Source organism: Empidonax traillii, unplaced genomic scaffold (genome assembly GCF_003031625.1).
Source record: "Empidonax traillii isolate 1590-97213 ecotype Southwest subspecies unplaced genomic scaffold, ASM303162v1 scaffold352:size1026972, whole genome shotgun sequence".
Taxonomy (NCBI): domain Eukaryota; kingdom Metazoa; phylum Chordata; class Aves; order Passeriformes; family Tyrannidae; genus Empidonax; species Empidonax traillii.
This window is the reverse complement of record NW_020955545.1, coordinates 391,307-414,503: the sequence shown is the minus strand read 5'-3', so window position 1 is coordinate 414,503 and position 23,197 is coordinate 391,307. Positions and strand designations below refer to the sequence as shown.

At 36.3% G+C, this 23,197-nt stretch overlaps 1 protein-coding gene across 16 annotated transcripts in view; it reads left to right on the top strand.

Annotated features, from left to right (window-relative positions):
- DLGAP2 (DLG associated protein 2) overlaps window positions 1–23,197 on the top strand; it is a 457,096-nt gene that overhangs the window by 213,336 nt on the left and 220,563 nt on the right. For all 16 annotated transcript variants that reach the window (XM_027892460.1, XM_027892444.1, XM_027892443.1 and 13 more), the window contains one exon: window positions 8,180–8,212. In XM_027892460.1, the coding sequence (XP_027748261.1) occupies window positions 8,180–8,212 (33 nt within the window). The remainder of the gene's footprint in view (window positions 1–8,179; window positions 8,213–23,197) is intronic.

The window sequence follows — 23,197 nt, the reverse complement described above, 5'->3', positions numbered from 1 at the left end:
TCTCATCTTGAGAGAGGTCATAACAGTAAATGATCAACAGTGAGAGGCAGGCAGGCAAGTAGGCTCTGATACTCAGCAAGAAGTGCTTGTAGAAATAGTTTCAATGGGAGAAATACATTTATTGGTTATATCCCCAAGAGCTCTAAATAATTGTTGTTATTACGTTTTTCAGCATGTTCTGCATGATGATCTGACTGTTATTTTTCTGTGTAAATAATATTGTTAAGAAGAAGAAAACAGGTTTCAAGATGGACAGATAGGCATACGTACGTGCACACAAATGTAAATTTGTGGTTTTCTTTTGATTGAAATAATTTTTATTTCCTTTATGACTGTTCATGGAAATGGGCCCAAAAAACATCTGAGTCTGAAAATAGTTGCTTTCTCTTCCTGTTGTGCTATTTGTCAGCACTCAAAATAATGTAAGAAATACAGTGTTTTGGAGTTGTGCCATTTTGATTATTTTCGTCACTTCATAATTTCAAACAAGAAATTGTGAAAAGCACCTTGAATGCTTTGTGGATTTCACTTGGCTTACATGGATTGCATGAATAGGGGTCTTACTGCAAAGGCAAACCAACAAAGTATCCTTGACTCAATTTATTCTTTTGATGGTGACTGCTCCAGGCACCTCTAGTCAAATTTCTGTCCAAAGGGATGAGATGATATTTCAGCCAAGAAAAAAATGCCGCCCTAAATTAGGCCAATGGCATTCTTGAAAATATAGGAGATTGTACGAGGGTAAATATCCTGTTCTACCAGGCAGTGGAAAGATTCAGCTCATGTACTGTATCCAGAGTGGGGCACTTTTAACTTTAGGATGTGGCTAAGTTGGAGAACGGCAAAGATGAGATGATTATTACCAACCATGACCGTGAGAAAAAAAATGAAGAATTAGAAGGGACGGGGGGGGGAGGAGAAAAGAAAAAAAATTAAAAAACATAAGGAAATTAGTATTTCAATGGGATATTATTATTTTTCCTTAGTGCATTAAAAATTTTATTCACCATATGCGAGGTTTTATTCCCTGTCATCGGAGGTTTTAGATAACACTTTAGAAAAAATTCTGTAGGAAAAATGGGCTCTCTGGAAAAAAAGGCTATTTGAGTTTTGTCGGTGTCTCTCAGTGCCTACCTACATGGGTGACTGAACACAGAGCAGGAGATGGGATTTACTCTGGCATCAGTGTGGAACAAAGAGGATGATTGTGAATGGACAGTGTTGGTGAACACAATAAAATCTTGCCATTTATCCTACATGTTTGTCACACTGATGTTTTAGCAGATGATATTGTGCAGTGATGAGATATCAACAGGAGGAAAAAGCTACAGATAAAGCAAAAGATGTAAGAGGAAAGAATACACGAGTAGAGACAATGGAAAACATAGTTCATAATACTGTCAACTTTTATTGGCACTATTATAGCCATGTGTATATACAAATATTGAACTAAAATCTTTAAAATTATCAGAAGTCTCACAGTTTAGCCTTAAATTGTGCTTTGATTTTCAGCAGCACTAAATCTCAATATAATGCATAACTCCTCTATGTCTCTTTGAGTGTTGCAGAGTTCTGTTTCACTGACATCAATAAAATGATGTAATGGCCAGTCTTCGCGAACGAAGAACCAGGGAAGGTCTTTACACCTTCCAGCCTGCTCACTGGATTTTTTAGGTGAGACACAGTGTGCACGGAACTGAGCCCACCCTTTAATCCTGAGGTTCATCTGCCAGGGCCAAGTGAGCTTGGACGGTGGCAGCGAGGTCCTCAGGACGTAGATGGATTGCCTTACAGGGCTAACGAGCTCCATCTGCCCGGGGAGTGGCCTCGACCGGGAATCGAACCCGGGTCTTGGCGTTGACAGCGCCACGTCCTTAACCTCTAGACCACCAGGGGCTCCAATAAAATGATGTAAAGAGACATTGATGCCATAGTATGCTGATGACTTAATGAAACAGTTGTGCTTCTTGCCATTAGAACAAAATCTAAAGCACTGTCTGCTAAATTTCCTCACTGGAACTTGATCTATTTTTTCATTGTTTTTAAAATTATTATTATTATTTTGCATAAATGAATGGAGGGAAAAAGGCAAACTGAGCATTGCTTTCTGTGAGGAAAACCATATTTCTCTGTGAAACAAAAAATCATTTCCAGTTTTTTTCTGATGCATTGAACTTTGGATTCAAGTAGGCAATGATATTCAGTAATTGTGTAACAGTGCTATATGTTTTTTTGGCCACTCAGTAAACAGAATTAGTGAGGAAAAAACCCACAAAACTACAAAGAGACATATAAGGAATAGAGAACATATGCATTTCTAATTAAAATTTAAAACAATATGGGCAGAAGGGAAGAGCTGCAAAGGGTATCTGAAAGTACCAGCTGAAAAGAGAGACAGAAAGGCCTGTTAAACAAATGAAGGGGAGATACAAAACTGGACATGTGGTGTTATTCAAGGAGTAGTCAGAAGGGCTGACCTCATCCATTTTCTGAATGCAGTGCTGAGGTAACAAGTTATCCCCAGCACTCCTTCTCACCTTTACGTATTATTTCTCACCATATAACTTACTTATTACTTATAATTTTGGTCAAAACTCATACAGGTTGGACTCTATAATCTGGATAAACCCTGTTGAGTGCATAGTGTACGGTAAAGTGTAGTTATCTGTTTAATACCAGTATTTCTTTAAACTGATTTAAAATATTACTGATATATGGTGTCTTAGTCTTATTAGATTATATACCTTGCATGGGTATTTTGAATTGTAATTTATTTTTTAATGGCTATTTTGTATATTTTATCTGAGCCTTATATTATTTTCCTTATTGTACCTCTTTATAGTAGATTTTATTACACTTGCACCAGCCATCCAAGAAAAGTATATACAAAGAAGGAAAGGTGAACATGTCTAGCAGAATAATTCATTTTCATTCTAATTTAAAACTGAATGTTGAACTCAGCTTCTTTGAGAAAGAATGTTGGCATTTATATGCCTGGGTTTATTATTTTTAGTTCTTCTTATTATTTAGGTTAGACAAGAAAAACTATAAAAATGAAATAAGTTTCATAATATTTGGGGGAAAACAGAGATTGTGTCTTCATGATAAATTTGTTTCTTCAAAGGATCTTTCTTATGACCTATTTAGTCAGCAAGTTCTTGTATCTGGGAAGGTTATTTCTCTTGGCTAGACAATTTCAAAATGACAGAGTGAGATTAATAATATATATACAGGTTTTCCTTGTCCTATTGATTTATTGGATCCTAAATCTCTGAATACTTGCCTATATTAGTCATTTTACTATTGAGATATATGACAAAGAAATTACTCAGGTGTGTGAGTGTTTGCAAGAAGGAGTAACTTGTTAAGTCCAACTGGTTAGCAATATACTGAAAAGAAAGAATTCCTCCGGTGAAAGTATCATCTGGTCCATCTAAAGTATTGCAACATGTAGAGACGTAATCCATTACTAGGAGTTGTGCAAGGGAGAGGCTTAAAGGCAGGGAGGCCCTACAGAGAGACCTTGACAAATTACAGGACTGGGCAATCACCAACCGTATGAAATTTGACAAGGAAAACTGCCAGATCCCACACCTGGGATGGGGCTGCCCTGGATGTACGTACAGACTGGGGAATGAGATGCTGGAAAGCAGTGCCAGGAAAAGGGACCTGGGGGTCCTGATTGATGGGCAAGTTAAATATGAGTCAGCAGTGTCCTGGCAGCCAGGAGGGTCAACCTGTCTTGAGGAGCATCAGGCAAAGCATGGCCAGCTGGTTGAGGGAGGGGATTGTCCTGCTCTGCTCTGCACTGATGCGGCCTCACCTTGAATATTGTGTGGAGTTTTCAGCACCACAATGTAAGAAAGATATTAAGCTCTTAGAGAGTGTCCAAAAGAGGGGAAACCCTATGAGGAGCAGCTGAAGTCACTTCATCTGTTCATTCTGGAGAAAAGGAGACTGAGGGGAGACCTTATCACACTCTACAATTTCCTCATGAGGGGAAGAGGAGGAGCAGTGACCACTTCTCTGCAGTGACCAGTTACAGGACCCAAGGGAATGGCCTGAAGTTATATCAGGGGAGGGTGCTGGAACAGGTTCCCCAGGGCAGTGGTCACAGCACCAAGCCTCACAGAGGTCAAGAAGTGTTTGGACAATATTCTAAGGCACATGATGTGACTCTTGGGGATGGTCCTGTGCAGGATCAGCAGCTGGACTTGATGATCCTTGTGGGTCCCTGCCAACTCAACATATTCTGTTAAATATCTTTGAAATGTGGTCACTTCTGTGCTCGTATTCCATCACAACATTAAGTGTCTTAAGCACTTTTGCTTTTGACATTTCATCCAGCATGGGTGTAGAGAAGTCACTTGTCTGAGGCTGAGATTTCACATACAGCATTGCTATAATTGGTGAGAGACTTGGATCAGGGGACTGATCTTGCTAAGACTTAATTTATTAACTTTTTTTTTCCTGAACGAATATGAATACCAAGTTGCGTAGAGTGAGCAGTGTCCTCGTTGCAAACAGGTAAAGTCCATGTTGGGCTATGCCAGGATGAGTAGGATGGGCAAGTCAAGGAGGTTATTGTTTCATTCTGGTGCTGGGGGCTGCACCTGGAATACTGTGTTCAGTGGCTGGGGCTCCCTGCTTTCGCAAGCACAGGGAGAAACTGGAGTGAGTCTAGCAGAGGGCCCTCTGGTCAGAGTAGTTGAAAGAGTTGGGCTTATTTAGTCAGCTGGGGTGAAGATCCACAGTAGGTTACAGCTATTTGAAGGGGAGTTGCAGACAGGCTGGAGCCAAAGTCATTTTGGCAGTGCTGCGTGATGTCATAAGGATGAATGACCACAAACTGCAGACTGAGACATTCAGATAGGGCCCAACAAGGCTGATGCAGCACTGGAGCAGGCTGCTCTTTGAGGTTGTGGAATCTCCATCCTTGGTGGCTTTCAGGACTTGACAATTAAGCCACAGCTGAACTGAAGTTCGGTTGGCAACAGCTCTGCTTTGCTCTCAGTGGGAGGCTGAGATATGTGACCTCCAGAGGTCACCTACAATGAACATTTCTCTTTCGCAGTGAATGTTACTATGAAGTTGTAGTCTTGGACCTCTTATGACATGAAAAAATGAATGGGTACTTTAAAAGAAGTGATTTATTGATTCATCCCATGCTACATGTGTTTCTAAGGCAGATTAGATGGCTGTTTCCACAGATAGGTAAATTTTTTAAGGGTACGTAAGATTTTGAACACTAATACTGAGGCACTCAGTCTTGGGTGAGATCCATCTAAGCCTAAAAACTGTAATTTCACTGGATGGAGTGGTAACTTTTTATACTGTGGTCATGTCCTTCACTGCTGTCATCTCTCCCCAGAAATGAAATTTAAATAGAAAAATTTTAAATTAGTACAGGTGCTTAGTATTGAGCTGCCTTCCAGAAAGACCTTTCCTAACAAGATACAACAACTTCATTACAGAGGAAAATAGTTGAGTGTCAAGTCATAGCTTCTTTACAGAATTTTAAGATTTATGTATTTCCGTATAATGTAAATCTACAAATAATTGAGTGCTATGTGCATATTTTTTGTGATTTTAGTTTTGGAAACTTAGGGCATGCAATCTCTCAACAATAACCATAGAATGTACAGATCTAAACAGACCTTAGTATCGAATAATTATTTCTCTCTCCCTCTCTCTCACACAGAGGCTCTGTGGAAAACAGAGCTCTGTACAACCTCCTTGTCATGTTCACATGCCTAGTAGCAGTGGTTCTGTTTTTATTTGTCACTCAATCTGTATGTGTCAAGCACAACAAAAAGGGTATCTTATCCTCCCCCACAATGGCAAAGTACAGTGGGGAAATTCTAACACAGAGGCTTACCGGTGAATCATTCACATCCACCAAGTCTGCTTCTTACCAGTGTAGGGAGAGAGGTGCTGCTGTCAGTTTGAAATGATTCTCAGCCTCTGGAAGACATACACGGGTGAATTAAAACACCCCACCCCCTTCCCTATGAACTCTCCTCAGGTATGCTGAGATAGGGGTAGAAACACCTGGGTTGCCCATAGAGATGGGACCTTAAAGAAACAACTGAAAGAATTCCAACAAAGCAGTGGTCTGGCAGGGATAGTTCTGACACTTCTCTAGCTTTTGGACAGCTTTCTGGCATTAGGCATAGCTGCAATCCCTTATTTTGCGGGTAGACTATCTAGCCTGCTGCAGACTTGCTATATTGGCACTAATTTATGTTTATGAGGAAAAAAGAGGGAAGCTACTAATTTGTACTCTTCAGTGGGGACTTTTGGAGGATGGTGTTTTGAGCTGCAAAAAATGTCAGGCAGACTCTTTGTAACAAACCAATGAAACAGTTGTTAGCAGAACACAGAGGATCAGAAACAAGTCAGAAGTTCAGAAACCAAGTCTCGGCTTGTTCTTCCTTATCAATCAGGAAAATAAACTTCACAAAGGCAGGCAGGCAGCCCATCTCGGTAAAACCTCAGAAAGTCTTTGAATTAAAAGTGAAAATAAGATCTTCTGAGCTGCTTCCTCTGCATCACTTTGGCTTGCGGCAAGTGCATTTTTTTCAGCAGTGAAAGAAATTGGGCTGAGTTATCAGAGACCAGGCTTTTTGTGCTTTTCATTGGAGGTTTTCTCAACGCTGATGTTGGGGTGTTGTTTTCAGTTTGTCAGAGCTGCTGGAGCGTTAGTGAGTCGTTATCAATAGACTGTTCAGCTCCAGGTTTCATGGTGCTGAACTGCATCAAATTTAATCCCTCCCAATCATGCAACTTTATGCTGTTCTGAAAGTTGTGATCCACCTATCAGCAGCAGAGCTGCCTGGATAAGCTGATTTTTTTCTCATTCTTTTCCCTCGTGCACGCTACAGCGTCTAGCAGTAGTAAAACCACAATGATTAACGTGTTTAAAATATATGAAAGATGTAGGGTCAAGTGCCATTACAACAGTGGGCTACTGTGAGACAGCTTCTTATCTGTATGGAGAAAGTACTTCTAAATAACTCTCAGTGTCACAGCAGCGCTATAAAGGTCAATCTGTTCAGTGCATGTGTTTCATATTCTATTTTACTGGCTTTTTTTTGCCTTTGAGTCAAGATCACAGCTAAAGTCCAATCTTCTATTGGTTATTCAAGATGGAGATAATTTCAGCAAGCTACTGTATTGGATTTTTATAGACCAGGCATGTTAAGCTGCTTTTTGTAGTTTTATATAAAATCATATACATGCACGTGTGTGTGAGCCTGCATTTATATATATATATTTACTTCAGCATTCTTGTTTCTGTTAGAAATGTCATTCTTCAGCTGAGTGTTAAAATGGAGATTTCAGAGATTTGTGATTTAAAATATACTGTGCTTTCTTATTCTAGTAAGACTTTTACAAGTATATCAGAATTATCTGCCAACATGATTACATCCCCTGTGATTTCAATTGTTTGAGGTATTTGGATTCTAAACAATAGCTTTCTTCTACAGCTTGATACTAACTCCTGAAGCAGGTTGGGTTAAAGGATGCTTCAAAATATTTCCTCCATGTGTGCATATGTTTGTAAATTATGCAAAATATTTTTTAAGACAGCCAACTTCAAACAGTAGTGTGTAGATAAAATAGTAACTGCGCATTTAGAGATTGTCCATTTGTTATGATGGAGTTTTATTCTTCACTTCTGTACTTGAATATTTTGCAGAGTATAACTGCACATTTACATGACTGTTTGACTTTTCTTGCCTGGGAGGACTTGGGATTCTTTTATGGGAAGGGGATATAACAACTCTGACACTTTTACTGTTTGCTGCCTCCAAAAATAAAATATTAGGAGGATTAAACTTTTATTCGAGTGACTGTTGTCACTACAGTATTGTATGTATAAAAATACAAAAAAGTCAAGTGGAAGCAAAACGTCCTGATACATGAAAGCATTCAGCTGGAGTCTCTGAAGGTGATAGTTATATAAATGTAACTAAGCTTTTATATATTTCTGTTTTAAAATTCTTCCTGCAGAAACTCTTTTTTGAAGATTAATTTGCAGCTGTTAAGAAATGTGTGCTGAAAATAGAATTGCATTTTTCATGCTAATTTTGAGTTCTCTTAAGTTTTGTTATATTTGCATATAATTGTGACATCTTAAAATAAAGAAATTATAATTTTCTGTTTTTCTTTGCAGAGTCACAGTGTACACTCTGTGGGGAGCCTGAAGGTGAGTGTGTTTTCACACTAATATTTTTCAAAGCAGCTAGAGGTGAACACTTGACTCAAACAAAGCACATGTACAATAGATTGGAAATATTACATGAATGATGAAAATGAAGGAAAGAAATTCTTCCCATTGTTAGATACGAAAAATGAATTGAATTAAGCTGAGAAAAGCACAGTACATGCTCCAGGCAGGAAATACCTTAAAGGACAAATATTCCATTAGAGAAAAAATTGAAATACTTATTTCTTATTCTTTTGAGTGTTTGTCAAATTAATTTTGGGGTACTAGAGAGTCCAAAGACACTTTTAAGGACATCAACCTGAGGATGTAAAACAAAGAGATTGGACATAAAAGGGAAATGAAAAATAGTTCTTATATTTGATATTACATTTACAGAGAGGCTAACACATTTCAGCAAGTGAAGTGAATAAATACTACTTCTGAAATTAAAATCATTAAGCAATAACTTACACAGTACAAATATATGCCCACATGACAGGATTTGGTGATTTCTTTTGTTTGTTTTTTTTCCAAGTGACTAATTAAATGCCAAGGTGAGACCCACGATTTAACTAAATGAACACTCAAGCAATGAGGTTATGATTTTTAAACTAGGCTATTATAGAGGAAAATATCTCTAATTTATTTATTTATTAACACTGGTGCTCTTACAAAGAAAATGTCAAAAGGCTGACCTTAGTTTCAAATCAACCTGGAGTCTTTCTAAGAAACAGTTCAAAATAGCAAATGTAAATGCTGGAGCAAAGTATATCAACTAAAAAACAAAATTATAGATGCTAGGCTTTTTCCAAACACATTCAGCTTTGTATCTTGAATCATTTCTGAAAAAAAAAAAAATTAGGCTTCTAATGTTTTATAAATTTAGGAGGGAGAAGTTATTAAGAGAGGAAGCTTGGAAGTGGAAGGCTTTGAGACCTTGCATCTAATGAAATAACTCAGTAAATTAAATATTAATTATCTGCCCCTCCCTTGTTATCTACTGAGAAATAATTGTTTTAGATAAATTTTTTTACTGCATTCTGTTTTAGGAATTTTTTTGACTGCATTCCTTTAATAAACAGTACCTTCCTGATTTTTTTTTTTAATTTTCTTTGTCTTTTATTTGATAAATTTATAGTAGCACAGATACACATATGAAAAGGAAAAATAAGATAGATGTTTGTTTGCCTTTCATGACAATCTCTCCTGATAAGATTGTCCAGTGTTAAAGTTATTAGTTGGATTAGTTCTGGTTTATTACATGCTGGCCTCCTTTCCTTTTTTTATTACTGTTCTTTCATACCTGTTCAGCTTTGCAAAAATTAATAAATGTAAATGGACTTTATAAAAAGGGAATTCAAAAAAAAAAAAGAGGGGCAATAAATTTTTTGAACATTTGTTTGACTGAAAACTCACAATCAAAAGACAAATATGTATTGCTGTAGGAACAGGCCTCAGGAACATAACATTCAGTTTTTAGCTATTTCAGAATGAACTTTCCCAGGAGTGAATGTCTCATGGATCACCAGTCTCTCCTCTCAAACACAGTGTTACTGGAATGCTAAGTAAATAATGATCTTCCTCACTTTTAAAAATATTGGCATAAATGTCGTAGTGATGAGACTTAGAAGCTGAAGTTTTTTTCCTTGCCAGATTAGCACAAGTTCTGATCTAACACTGAACATTCACAGAAATTTTGGATGTGATTTTATGATGAAGAAGCAGTTTCTCTGTAGATATGGCTTTAGTTTTTAAAGGCCATTGTAAGCGAAACCTCACATCTCTGTTGTATAAACCAAAAACCAATGAAAGAAACCTCAAAAAATATAATTTTCCTCTGCAACATTTTATAAATTTTGCTATGCTTACAAGGGAAGAACTAAATAATCAAGTTTTTGCAGTGTTCTAGGTGGAATTTCTGACTTCTCCGTAGCCTTCTTCAGAAATTTTACATACTTTGTGGCTTGTAGTTTGCATTTTTTGTATCTGAGGAAAATTCAGAGAGAATATCAGTTAATGTTAGATACTTTTTGCCTCCAAGTTCCTTTTTTCCCTCCTCCTTTTCAGAAACAAAATGAAAGTTCACTAAGTAGATTAATGTACTTTGGTATATTAAGATGAATTTGAAAAATTTAGGGCAGACATGCCAAAGTATGGGCCTCCTGTGTTAATTTCCAAAGTGGAGAGATCCCATCAGGAGCAGAGACTCAATCAAGAAATAGCAGATGTGAGGAAATCTCCCTGGCTTTGGAGAGAAGACAATGCTTCACATCTTACCTCTTCTGAGTTCCTCTGCCATTTATTGAAAAAACCTGCAGGCAGTTAGGGGTAAGTTTCTCATCATCTTCTGCCTTCTGTAAGAGAGGTGGCAGAATGGAAGTGTTTTGCAAGCCGCAAATTCTGATTGTCAAATTGGTCAACTGCAGTCTCACTGTTCTTGTTATGGTTCATCCTTTTTCTGACCATCACTCCCCCTTCAAAACCAGCAGCTTTGTCCTGGATTACCAGTATATCCAAGTGTAACAGGAAATGACTGTGTAAAACAGAGCTCTTCACTGGGGGCCCTTTGACAAGTTTTTAGCAGTTAATGCTGCCCTGCAGGGAGCAAATGCGTTTATCTGCATACACGATATTGCACAGGTGTGGCCAACGTGGGTCCTTATTTTATAAAGTGAAAAATACCAGATTTGAAAGCAAGTATGAGAATGAGTTCAGATTTCTCCTTTCAGTGTTTTGCCTGGGGCACTTGTGGTTCCGCAGACAAATGTGTTGTGTCTTCCTTTGCATCCCCTCTAAAGAGAATGAGTTGGACAACACTGTGGTCTCTGTTTGAGAATCGGACCTTTGTATGAGCTGTATGTGTTCTGTTTCAAAAATCGTGGGTTTGCTCTGTTACTGCAAAGCACATCAGCCACCATTCCTGTCAGTGTGAGATGTTTGAAGACCATGGGCCTATTTTATACTGGGAGGAAACTAAAGTTGCAGAATCCCATTAGTGGGGCTACTTCGAGCTGATCCCTCTCCTGGAAATGCAAGAGCATCAATGATGTGTTTTCAGACAGGTGACAACAGCCTGTGGCTTTGCAGAAGTGATCTGCAGTTGACAGATTGTGTTGTCCTGGTAAACATTGTAGGGTTGTTCTTCTTTGCTTTATTCCGGCTCAGATTTTAAGTGAGGATGGCATGTTGGAGACACGTGTCCAGCTCAGTCGTTGTGACAGCCAAAGTACTCTGTTAGAAGGACTGGAGTAGTCACGAGAAGTTTCAGTTATCCCCATTAATCCTCTAGCAGATGTTTCTGTTCTTTCTAAATCTTTATATGTATTCACAGGTTTTGAAAGGATTATATTATCAGATATAATTTTCTATGTTACCAAAGCAGAAAACAAGTAATTTTGGTGGCAGCTAAGGTTTCAGTAGACCATTCTGTCTTCTCAAAGCCTATGCAAATGGAAGCTTTTCTTCCAGGCATTTTTAATATCCTTCACAACTCCAAAAGTGATTTACTCTTTCTATAATTTGTCCAGGTAGTTCAGATTCTTCCTCGGTGTCTCAGATCTCTTTTGGGCTGTGGTATGCACCAACTGTTCGAATTAAGATGCCCATTTTATTTTGCCAGTAACTGGCACAAAAAGTGGTTGGTGCATTCAAGCTTGTGGTAGCAAACTTAAAATAGTGACTCTCTCTTAATTAGTAAAATAAATGTGAGACCTACTTGTTAATGTATCTCATGTTGCACATTTGTGTGGTTTTTTTTCCCAAACTTATTTTGTTAAGTTAAACAGTTAGTAGTTCATACAGCCAATGCACAGATACTGCATGAGCCCAAGTGTCAAAAGATTGAGAAAGTTCTGAGAATTCTATTTTATTTAACAAATCCAACTGTCAGAAGATTAAAATTTCTTTCACTGTCGATTTAGATTTTCGAGCTAAGTTGCAAAAATAATTTTGTGTAAAATTATTATGTGTAAATAAGTTTGTGTAAAATTTTAACAAAGTTACAAGAATGCTAGGTAGTGTCACTTATTTGCCTATACAGAAGTTTGTGCCAATTAATTGTAGAAGCGGTTTTAATATGATTAATAATGGAGGATGGATTTAATTAATTTCTTATTTAGTAAAATAAATTCTAAATGCTCTGAAATAAAAACAAATTGTAAAATTTAATCGTTTGCTCATGAGATGCATAAAATATTCAGTAGAATTAGAGAAATATAAGAAATGTAAATAAATAATTGACAATAACAACAAAAGGCTCATTTTCCTTGATGAAAAAGATGTCTTTTTCAGATATGTCAGTGTTGGAGTGGTGTATTTATTTCAGGTGCTATTAGCTTTGCCACCCTCTGTGCTCTGTTTAATACTAGGGTGTTGGAGTTTGTGGGGGAAATAAGCCTGGGTTTTTGCTGTGTTCTGTCAGTCTGTTTTATTTTTGTTTTGGTTTTATTTTTTGTGGGTTTTTTAATAAAGAATCTGGAGAGTAGGTAGTTCAGAAAAAAGTACCTTAAGCTTGGCAATATGTCTTAATATTGATGATGTTCCATCTGTGTAGTTCTGGCTCTGAATGTAAACATTTCCCAGGGTATCTAGTGGAAAACTATTACAGACATATTAATAACTCCAGAGAATTTTCCTAATCTTCATTTTGCTAATCTTAACATTTAGTAATCCATACTGAGAACTGACAGTTTTTCCACTGTTAGCAATGACTTTGAAGAGTCCTGTAGTCTTAGTGTTTTTATACTTCTGCTGTATTTACTAGACTGACAATTACCAGTAATAAAATTAAAGCTGTCTAAGGAAGCAAAGTACATTTCTCTACACATAATCCTGACAGTTTTAAGGAAACGATAACAGATCATAAAATCTATTTTTTCTAATTTTAATATTTCTCTTTTTCTTGCTAATTATTAGAAAGAAAAATCACAGTTGTTTCTTCAAATAAGAAATTTTGTTATTCTGTATATATATCACTGAAATGCTGAAATAGATTATGATTTCTGCTATTGACATAATAATAATTCATAATTATTACCTGAAGTGATTGACATAATCTCTCCAGTTAGGTATGAAAAAAATTATGTAAATACAGGGTCAAGGTCTTGGTCTTTCTGCTTTGATCTATTTGTACACCAACACATTGGTTGTCAGGAGCACTCATATCTGTGTGCCTGTGTGAACTTCCTTGCTAGCATTTAAATAATATGTTATGGTAAAATTACTGGTAATATGAAACTTCTTCCTGATCTGAGTATCATTAATGAACTTTATTTTTAGCACTTCAGCTACTGCTCTCAAAGTGAAGTGATTTGATTTTTCGTCTTCATGAAAATGTTTGCAAGTTTCGTAGAAATACGTGCTGTCATTCTCCATTGTGTAGTCTGTAAATACTGAACTTTTTTCCACAAAAATAGAATATTCAGGTACACTACATGTTTTTAAAGATTGCATACAAAATTTGGAGATTGTGTGAACCTAAATATCTTTAAATCTCTTTCTCATCAGGCTAATATGTGGGATTCTACTTACTAATTTCTTTAGGATACCAATTTATAATATATTCACGATGTGCATTATTCTTGAACTGGGCTGGGTCTTAAATAAAGAGTTGAGATGTGTATCATGATTTTTAGGAGAGAGTTACAGTATTTTTTTATTCAAGCTACATTGAACTGTATCTTCATGTTGCCTGCTTCTGGGCAGACAGCAAAAGTTGTCTACAGTATTTCTGCTAAAGATTTTGTTACTGAGAAAGCTCTGTGTCTAGTCATACTTGAAATATTTGAAGGTTCAGTTTAGAACTCATCTATAGTTTATATTTATATAGTTTGCAAATTTATATATGGTATGAGTAAAATGAATACTCTTGTCTGTAAGTAGTTATAACGCTGCCCATTTTATATCGTTGTGCTGAATAGAGAATGGTATATTTAAATGGCTAGGACCTATGTAAGCTGAGGGTGAGGTGTGGTGATACTAATTTTGGTATGTTTCTTTTACAGGATATCTTGTGATAATTTAAGATAAAAGTCTTTAAAGAAAAAATCTAATTTTATTTTAAGAAAATGTTTTTTTTTAAAAACCTGTTTTCCAGGCCTTCTCACCTGTTATTTATATTTTGAATAAATTAAGTAAATTCTTCAGCTGTTTTTATTTCTCATATGTGCAGGAAACAGCTGTACTCAAAAGTATATTGTAATTGTTTTTTTCATTTACTGATCCACTCTCGTGACTTTTGCAAACCAAAAAATAATTAAAAAAGCAAACCTGATTTAATTTGAACAAACAGGATGTAATCCCAAATACAGAAAATATTCTTTGTACACTCATTTTACATTGTTGTGATTAAAAGAAAAAAAAAACCAACAAACAAAACCGAAGACAGGGACCATCCCAACTCTTTTGCTTCAATATAAATAAATAAATGAATGAAAAGCCAATTTGACCCTGAGATCAGTTGGTTAGAGCCTGGTGCCACTAATGCCAAGGTTATGGGGTTGGTCTCTGTGGGGGCCATTCACTTAAGGGTTGGACTTGATGATCCTCATGGGTCTGAGAATTTTTTGAGAATTTCTGACAATGAGGGAAGAAGAGTTGGCTTCAAAGGCTATAATCAGCAAACACTTAATGTTTCATGCAGCATTAGAAATGTGAATATTTCCTTTGCCAGTACTGAATGAAGATGCACATGTAATTCAGTCCTTTAGGGGACTAAATAGTCCTCAGGACTTCAGTATTTGCTGGAGCAGAGACCAATGGAAGGTCAGTGCAGCCTAGAAGATGCTATTTTAAATTAACCTTTGCATAGAAGTAGATATGTATAAACACACAATACTTTCTTCCACTTTTCTTCTTTTGCTAACTGTTTAGCACATTTTCATATTACGTGCAATGCCCTGTTTTGAGTAGTTCCTATATGTCCGATTTGTCTGCTGAATGTTAATTTCTGCAGGAGCACCCTTCTCTTAAAGATGTTATTTTAGAAGTATGTATCATAAGTGAAACCATTGCTTTTATAATGTGGACTGTCTGTACTTTCCCTTAGCTTCTAATTTTCATGCTCTGCAATGCTTAGGGTTTGTGTATTCATTCAACTGTAATGCTGCTTTGTGTGTATATAAAGCAGATCTCTTTATGTTTAACAGTAATGTCTCCAGAATATTGCCTACAGCTTCTAGCATACTTTATGTTTTAGAAACATACTTCTGCACCTTTGTAGGATAAGAAACATCATAGATTCCTACCAAAACATACAGATTTATGTTAAAAAAAAAAAAAAAAAAAAAAAGGTGTTACATCCTTATTTAATTTACTATGGATTTGACCCAGTAAAGCTGAAATGGATGATCTTATGGGTCAGTTTTAAGTTCTGCAGTGTATAGCTTGGGGTGGACAGTTTTCAGGCTTGATTTGACTTTCACCATACCATTTCCTGCACCTGTCCCTTAGTCCCAGGCTCAGGGCAGACTCAGATGGTCAGCCTGGCCTCTGCAGACACCTAGTGCTTATAAGGAAATCTAGGCCTGCCTTATCTTGCAGCTCTAAATCTAACAAGAGCCTTGTGTCACTGTCAGTGTCTTTGCTTCTAGGAAAAGGTGAAGCTAATTCTAGATGTGAAGCTGAACACCAATGAGATGCAAAATGCTGTACAGTATCACCGTATCTTCTGTATGCAAGGTTGTTACTGCTTCTTGATCGGCGTTTAACTCTTCTGGGTAGAGGGAGAGTTTTAAGAAAATCTATCGTAAGGTTTGAGAAGCACAGAACAGTAACAGAGAGCTGTAACTGAAAGCAAAGAAAACCTTCATTTCTCATCACCACACACTGCGACCTTCAAGACTGAATATTTCCAATCCATCTTCTGAAACCCACGCACAGATAAATTACGTGATTATCATTGCACACATGTACACATTTCATTCTGACTGAGCAAAACATGAATGATTTTTACTTTGATTCTAGATCATCAGTCTGAAAAGGTTAAGAAACAATGCCATAGCAAAAGGAATGCCTCTTTGAAGCCAAAAGCTGCATTAATTTAAAAGACATTTCCATTCAGGAGGAATGCTGACTTGTCTTAGAGTGTACATTTGCATAAATCTTAGATAACTTCTGGCAACATTCATCTCAACAATTTATGAAAATCCTGAGCTCTTACTTTGTGCAGAGCTACAACTGGTTTTAGTGGAAATATTTTGTAGAAAAAGAGCTAGGACTTTCACAGCAAAGAACTTCAAGCAGAATGATTTAGATTTCTGTACCTGCTGATTATTTTCCATCAGCTTTCATCACAATTTTAGTCACTGGAATCTTCGCACACCTTATGAAATATTAAAGCTGACATTTTTCTGTAATAATATGTGATAAAGAAATAGCTTTGAGTATGTAGTTGGACATATTTTTTTCATATCTGCTGACTGACCATGAAAATGAAAAATACATTGGCAGCAACTGTGCTAATAACAAGTAGCTTGTGCGGTGGAATGTTAAGCAAGCTCTTCAGTGCTGTCTCTGGCAAAAATATTTCAGAAAAATCTTGACATGGTATTGTTCCAGTTACTTGAAGAATTGATTTTAAGGTGCATAAAGAGGCAGCATTTGCCACAGTGTCATTCTTACCCCACAGCTAGTTTTCCAGGTTTTAACTGCATACAATGTGAGAGAAATTTGGGTCAGTATGTTCTTTTCCCATAGCTTCTTTTTCTCAGTGGTACAAGTGGAGTACCGCTGTATGCCTCAGCATGCTCAGCAAAATGAGTAGAGTAACTTGTTATTTTAACTCTACACAAGGGTCGTAGCTCAGTCTTCATTTGTTTTACTTAAGGTACCCCATGAAAAGATAATGAGACAAATGTATTCTGTCAGATGTAGGGCTTCATACCTGGTCCAACTAGTTACTTGGAAGAAAAAGAGTTAATAATTTTCTTGTTTAATTAGAAACTTTGAATGTTGAACTTGGTTTCAGTAGTGTCCATTATTAACCTTCTTTATGAGATGGACTAATTATTAAAACATGGAAATGATTTCTCTTTCAGCATATGTGGAGCCAGTAACCTCTTGGGGGTTTTAGCTTGTGTTAAATTTTCATTATGCCCATTACATTTCTTGTTTGTCAACTATATCATGACAGTGTACTTTTTAAGAACTAAATATCTATGCAAATCAGACATTCTGAAAAGAAACTTCTAAAAGTGTTGAGATAATTCCATCTCTTTGTGCTTTAACAAGAAGATGCAAAACTAGCAATGGAGCAACATTCCTTTTGTAGATTATTGTAAATTATGGATCTAATGAACCGAATAAGGCTTTAAGTTAATGTCGTGAGTGGCACTGTTAAGATTTTATTTTTGCCTTTTCCTCAGTAACCTTCAGTTCATCATATTGATATAGAAGAAAATTAATTCCCTTACTGATGAAGAACATGTGGGTGTTTTCTTTCTGCCTTTGTTTTCCTTTGTATTTATATAAACTACTTTTAAAATAATTTTGTGCTAGACATAGTGATTTTCACTTTTCTGGTGTTGAAGCACCTGATTAAGTGATTGTTTAACCACTGCAATATTTGCCTTGTATCACAGAAACGACAGGAAGGAGCTGGAGGATATTCCTGAAGCTAAGGCAAAATATTCTTCTTTATTTGGCCTATGTTAGCAGGCTAGACACTTTATGATCAAGAAAAGTCCATTAAGTTTAAATTCTGACCTTTTCTTCTGCTAGCTAAATCTAGCTCTAGTTTCATAAGGTTTACGTATTTGCTGTTTTCTAGCTAGCCAGTTGCTGAGAGTTTAAACCCAGCTTGGGAGAGGGTTACTTAGAAAGATTTATTTCATGTTGTAAAAGCACTCAGATAAAAGAACATGTTAGGACAGTCTCTGTTATGAGAGATTCTTTGAAGCCATCAATATGTAATTTAGTAATTCTACTGGATAACAAAGGTTCTCTGCCTGAAAAGTTGAGTCTGAGTGCACTTTGTTTTAAATATGGGGCTTTTTTATACTCTTATTTATGGATGTCTTCATATTAATCTAAAATCTAAAAAAAAAAAAAACAGGAAAAATTCTTGCTTTAGACAGAAGACTAACAATGTAGGGTTTCTAAGCTTCAGCAACCATAGATTTAACGGTAGCTCCCATAAGACATATAGCCAAGGGCAGACTCAGCTTTCAAGGCTGAATTCCGGATATTTGGTACATAAACAACAGATTCACTGACTGATGGAGGATTTCAGGTAGCTAAGAGATCAAATTCCACTTAACAAAGAGAAGACGGTGTTAGGGAAGAGAACTGAAGCTTTAGATGGTGAGGCTTACACAAGAGCAGAATTGGAAAAACATAAAGAACTTCTGAACTATCACCAAAGGATAGTGATAGTCAAGAGCAGCAAGGAACAAGAGAAGGGAGATGTCTATCTGTGTTTTATTTTTATGACACAATGTAAGCTGCTTTTCTTGTGGTGGATCATGACTTAAGTCACAATAAGCTAATGTGATTTATTTGCAGAATCTTTATAAATCTAATTTGTTTGTTAGCGCTCAATGTCTTTAACCTTGAAAAGGTGAACTCAGATTACCCATAATCTGAAAGGAGACAGACACATTCATGATCCCCCAAACTGATATAACTGAGCTTCAAGTTCTCATTCTGTGACAAGAGAGTACAGAGACCATGGAAAAAGATTAAAAACACACATTTCTCTTAATGGGATGCAGCAGTATCTAGCACAAAAGATCAGCTATGAATGTCACAGAAGGTATAACAGAAGAGGGACCAAGTCCAACATCGTCTTTGGAATTCTTGCTCTATTCCATTGATGCAGGGTTTTTTCTTTCTGATCTCATAGCCTGCAAAGGATGATGGATTTAACACCTGCAGTGAAATTGGTTCCATTTTAGCATTTTAATATGTCCATGGAAAACATTTGTGCTCTTCTAAACCACATAGTACCTTTCTGCCATAATTATTTCAAAGTAGCAAGCTCAGGATTTGATGTATGTGAATGACTAGGCAATTGCAAACTGAAGTGATTAATGAGTTTGAAATGGGACAGTTTCAGAAATTTTGCACTTAGTTTCTTCTACAAGACAGATGAGGTTGAAAACTTTGTGCCTGCATCTGCGCTCTATTCCTAACATTATCTTTTAGAAAGATCAACCTCTGAATATGATGACATATAAAGACTTGTGCAAGATATTTTAACTAGACATTGACAAATCAATCATTCCAACTCACAGGGGAAAGATATAGGCAATTTGTTACTGTCTCCAAGAATGATGGAGATAACAGGCAGAAAAGCTGGAGAAGAATCCTAAGTGGAACATTGATAGATGGAGAAACAAAGTACAGGCCTAGTTGACTGTGTAGTTGGCTACTATTCCTGCTGACTGATTGCAAGGTGTTGCAGTCAAAGAACACTTGGGTCTAAATAACTAACATTCTGTTGCAAACCTATGTTATCCTCACAACTAAAAACTAAATTACATTAACATGCAATGAATTCCATTTACAGTTAAAACTTCAGAAACAAACAACTCTAGAGATATAATTTCATACTTAAAATTAAAAAGAGTAATGTTGCATGTCATATTCTGGGGCACTTCTACAGATCCATTATTAAATAATAGATGATATTAAATAATACACTATTGTAGCTATAAAAAATAATCACAGTCACTCTGTATGGCTTTCAGTATATCATTTTTGTCAGAGGCTATTTTCTACAGAAAAACCTGCTGCTGGAGAATTAAGTGGTTCCAGCTGAGAATTAGAAAAAAAGCCAAATCAACATTTGGATGACTTTTAAGGCTTAAAAGCTATAGTAGTAAACAGTGCAATTAAACACTGCATTTTATTTCTGAGAAGAGTGTAGGAATCCCAGTTAAGGACTTTTTTTGTTGGTTTATATACTAGTTTATTAAGAATGATTCTTTCATTTTCTTTTTTTTTAATTAAGAGATTAGTGTCCTATTTTAAGCTGTTGTGAATCAGCTGTGATCACATCACCAAATGCTGTGCCATTCAATAGGCACCTAAGTGGCTACAGCAATAGAAGGCTCTGAGTTAGAATCTAACACGTATAGATAGTTTTAAATAGAATCATAGAAACATAGAATCATGTTGGAAGGGACCTTAAAGATTATCTTTTTCCAACCCCCACCATGGACAGAGACACCTTCCACTAGACCATGTTGCTCAAAGCCCCATCCAGCCTGACCTTGAACACTTCCAGGGATGAGGCATTCACACCTGCGCTGGGCAACCTAATTAAGTGCCTCACCACTCTCATAGGGAAGAATATCCTCCCAGTATTTAAATCTCTCCTCTTTCAGTTCAGTAAATACATAAGGTGTAAACAGGATATTTATGCTTTTTATATAGTGATTGGTTGGTTACTAAATTTTAAATTTCGGATAACATCCAGTATGTTTTGATTGAGTTCACAGAGACCTGCTTAATAAGCTGCATCAAATGTACAGTGAAGCCAGAAGAAATTCATGAAGTGAAAGTAACACTATTTAACAGAAGCAACATTAAATATAATCTGTAGAAATGAATGATAATTGTTTTCACACTAAAATGTGGGAGCACAGCAGGGCAATTCCAAGAAATGCTAGGATAATCCTCTCTTCCTGGCTTAGGAAGAGATAAATGCATTGTAAATATTCACAGCTTTGATGTTCTCTTCAACTCACCAATTCCTTACGGAACATTTTTCACTCTATGCTAGACATCTCTCCTGTTTCACCCTGAATTTAGAGCACTAACTCCCCACCATTCTTCTTTCTGTTTCCTTGCAGCATAATGTATCATACTGCATCTACTGGTAAAATATGCACAGTAGAGGATTTTGTTTCTTGTTTGAACAGGGAATACATTGATTAATAAATGCTGCATAATTTATTGAAGAAGTAATTGCTTATACAGTGGTAAGTTAGCTATATCAAAATTTTTGGCAAGCTTTTTTCTGGCTGTAGTTTCTGATGGAGTAACATTGATACAGTACCTCTCCTCAGGAGAAGTGACTATAATGAATACTAATTTTAAAGAGGTGGTCTGAAATTTTAGGTTGAGGTTACTTTTAAAATAAAAGGTCAGACCTGTTGAAAAGAAAATAACTCTTGGAAATGTAGAGACTCCTATGACAATGTGCTTACTAATGTTTTGTAAAATAAATGTACTTGATAGCTGATTGACAGTCTCTCCTTCAGAAGATATGATATACCCTTCAGTCCCTATTCCACTTAGTTCAGAACAGGGACACTGAAACTGAGTCTGTTTTCCAGATTGGTCTGGTCTGGATTTATAGTCTAATGTAGAACAGGTCTCCGGTGGCCTGTGTAATCATTCTTTGAAATAGTAGATGGTTGTTTATCCATAATGGTCAAGAGAAATAGACAAACACATTAACCAAAAGTGGAAGCAAAATTCAGTCACCTCTCCTGGTTCTGTTTTTAAGGACTAAAAATGAAACAAAAGAAGGGCATAAAGACAACAATTCTTTTCACTGTATAATTTCATTTACATCACTTCAAATTGTTTGGTATTTCCTATGATTTTCATTTTTACAGTTTAAGAAATGTTACTGTGGATATTCAGATGTAAAGCACAGCCTCTTGGTATATATCCCAACACATTTAATAGACATTTGTAGAAACATCACATTTTGGAGAGATCATGCAGTGGATTACTAGGCTTAAAATCTTGCTTTTTACAATGTTAATTTTACTGAAAATTATTTGGAACACTAAAAGGAGAAGCTTGCTATGCTAGCTGCCAGTAGGTTTCTTGATGAAGTTTATGATGCTGGCAGCAGCCTGTCATTTTGGATTCACTGAAGTAACTGAGCTTACAGCCTTGAATGAAGCAATGGGATTGCTGGCTTCTGGACAGTAACCTCACTAACCTTGCTCAGTCCTTCCTTGATCAGCTTCCAAGGGTTGATTTCAAACTGAGTTAAAACAAGTACTTTCTTCAATGACTGACTAATCCAAGTCTTACCACTTAATGTGTGATTTTTGTGTTTTTATCGTATATGAGAAACAAAAAGATAAAATAATACTCTTTTTTTTTCCGACATGCTTTGTTTACCCTCATGTCAGTTTGTGTCTCTTAACATTTTACTTTACTGAGTAGTGAAACAACCTTGATCCTCAAAACACATCTGGATGTTTACATCAGGTAACAAAGGCAAGCTCAAGGGCTGTTCTCTGAGTGCGTATCAAAGCTTCACTGAGTGGGTTGTTTTTCAGTTTAGTTTTTAAATGAGAAAAAAATAGTGTTCATGAAAAAATAAAATTTTTAAGTAAGCATATATCAGGGATTAAACATAACCCTGAAACACAACATAATACGAAACACAACATCTCAATTTCTTAGGTAAGTCTGATATCCAAATCCATTCTGTCCCTTGTCTCTTTTCTCAAACTGATGTGTCAGACAAAGCTGGCTAAACTGATCTACTCTCTTCCCACTATGCTTTCCTTTTTTGTCCTATTTCTATCAAGTAGACTTTGTAAAAGTCTAAATCAAACAATTGAGTGCTAGCCCTTATGATTGTTTTGGTTACCAACTTTTTTTTTTTTCCAGAACAGCATACTTAAGCTATAAGTTAGGTGGATGAAATCTCTAGTGAGACTGGAACCTTTGAGAAGTTACAGAATTCAGGCATGTCAGACCTTTGGCTGTTCCCAAAGCAAAGTAATGTTGTGAAGATGGAAAGAGAGCTCATTTGCAAAACTGCAGTTGCTGTGCCCTGTGTCTGAAATGCGAATAGCCCATAATAAGTATTTCAATAGCTGAGGATAAGCAAACTACCTATTCGATTGGTGCCCTTGCTAGAAGATGGTTTAAGAAGATGGAATGATCTACTCTCGAAGAAAATTCAGAACTGGAGAGGTTATTTTAAAAAAAAACAACAAACCAAAACTAAAACAGTCCCAAAAGCAAAACAAAACAAACAAGAAGAAAACAACGCCAAAACCAACCAAC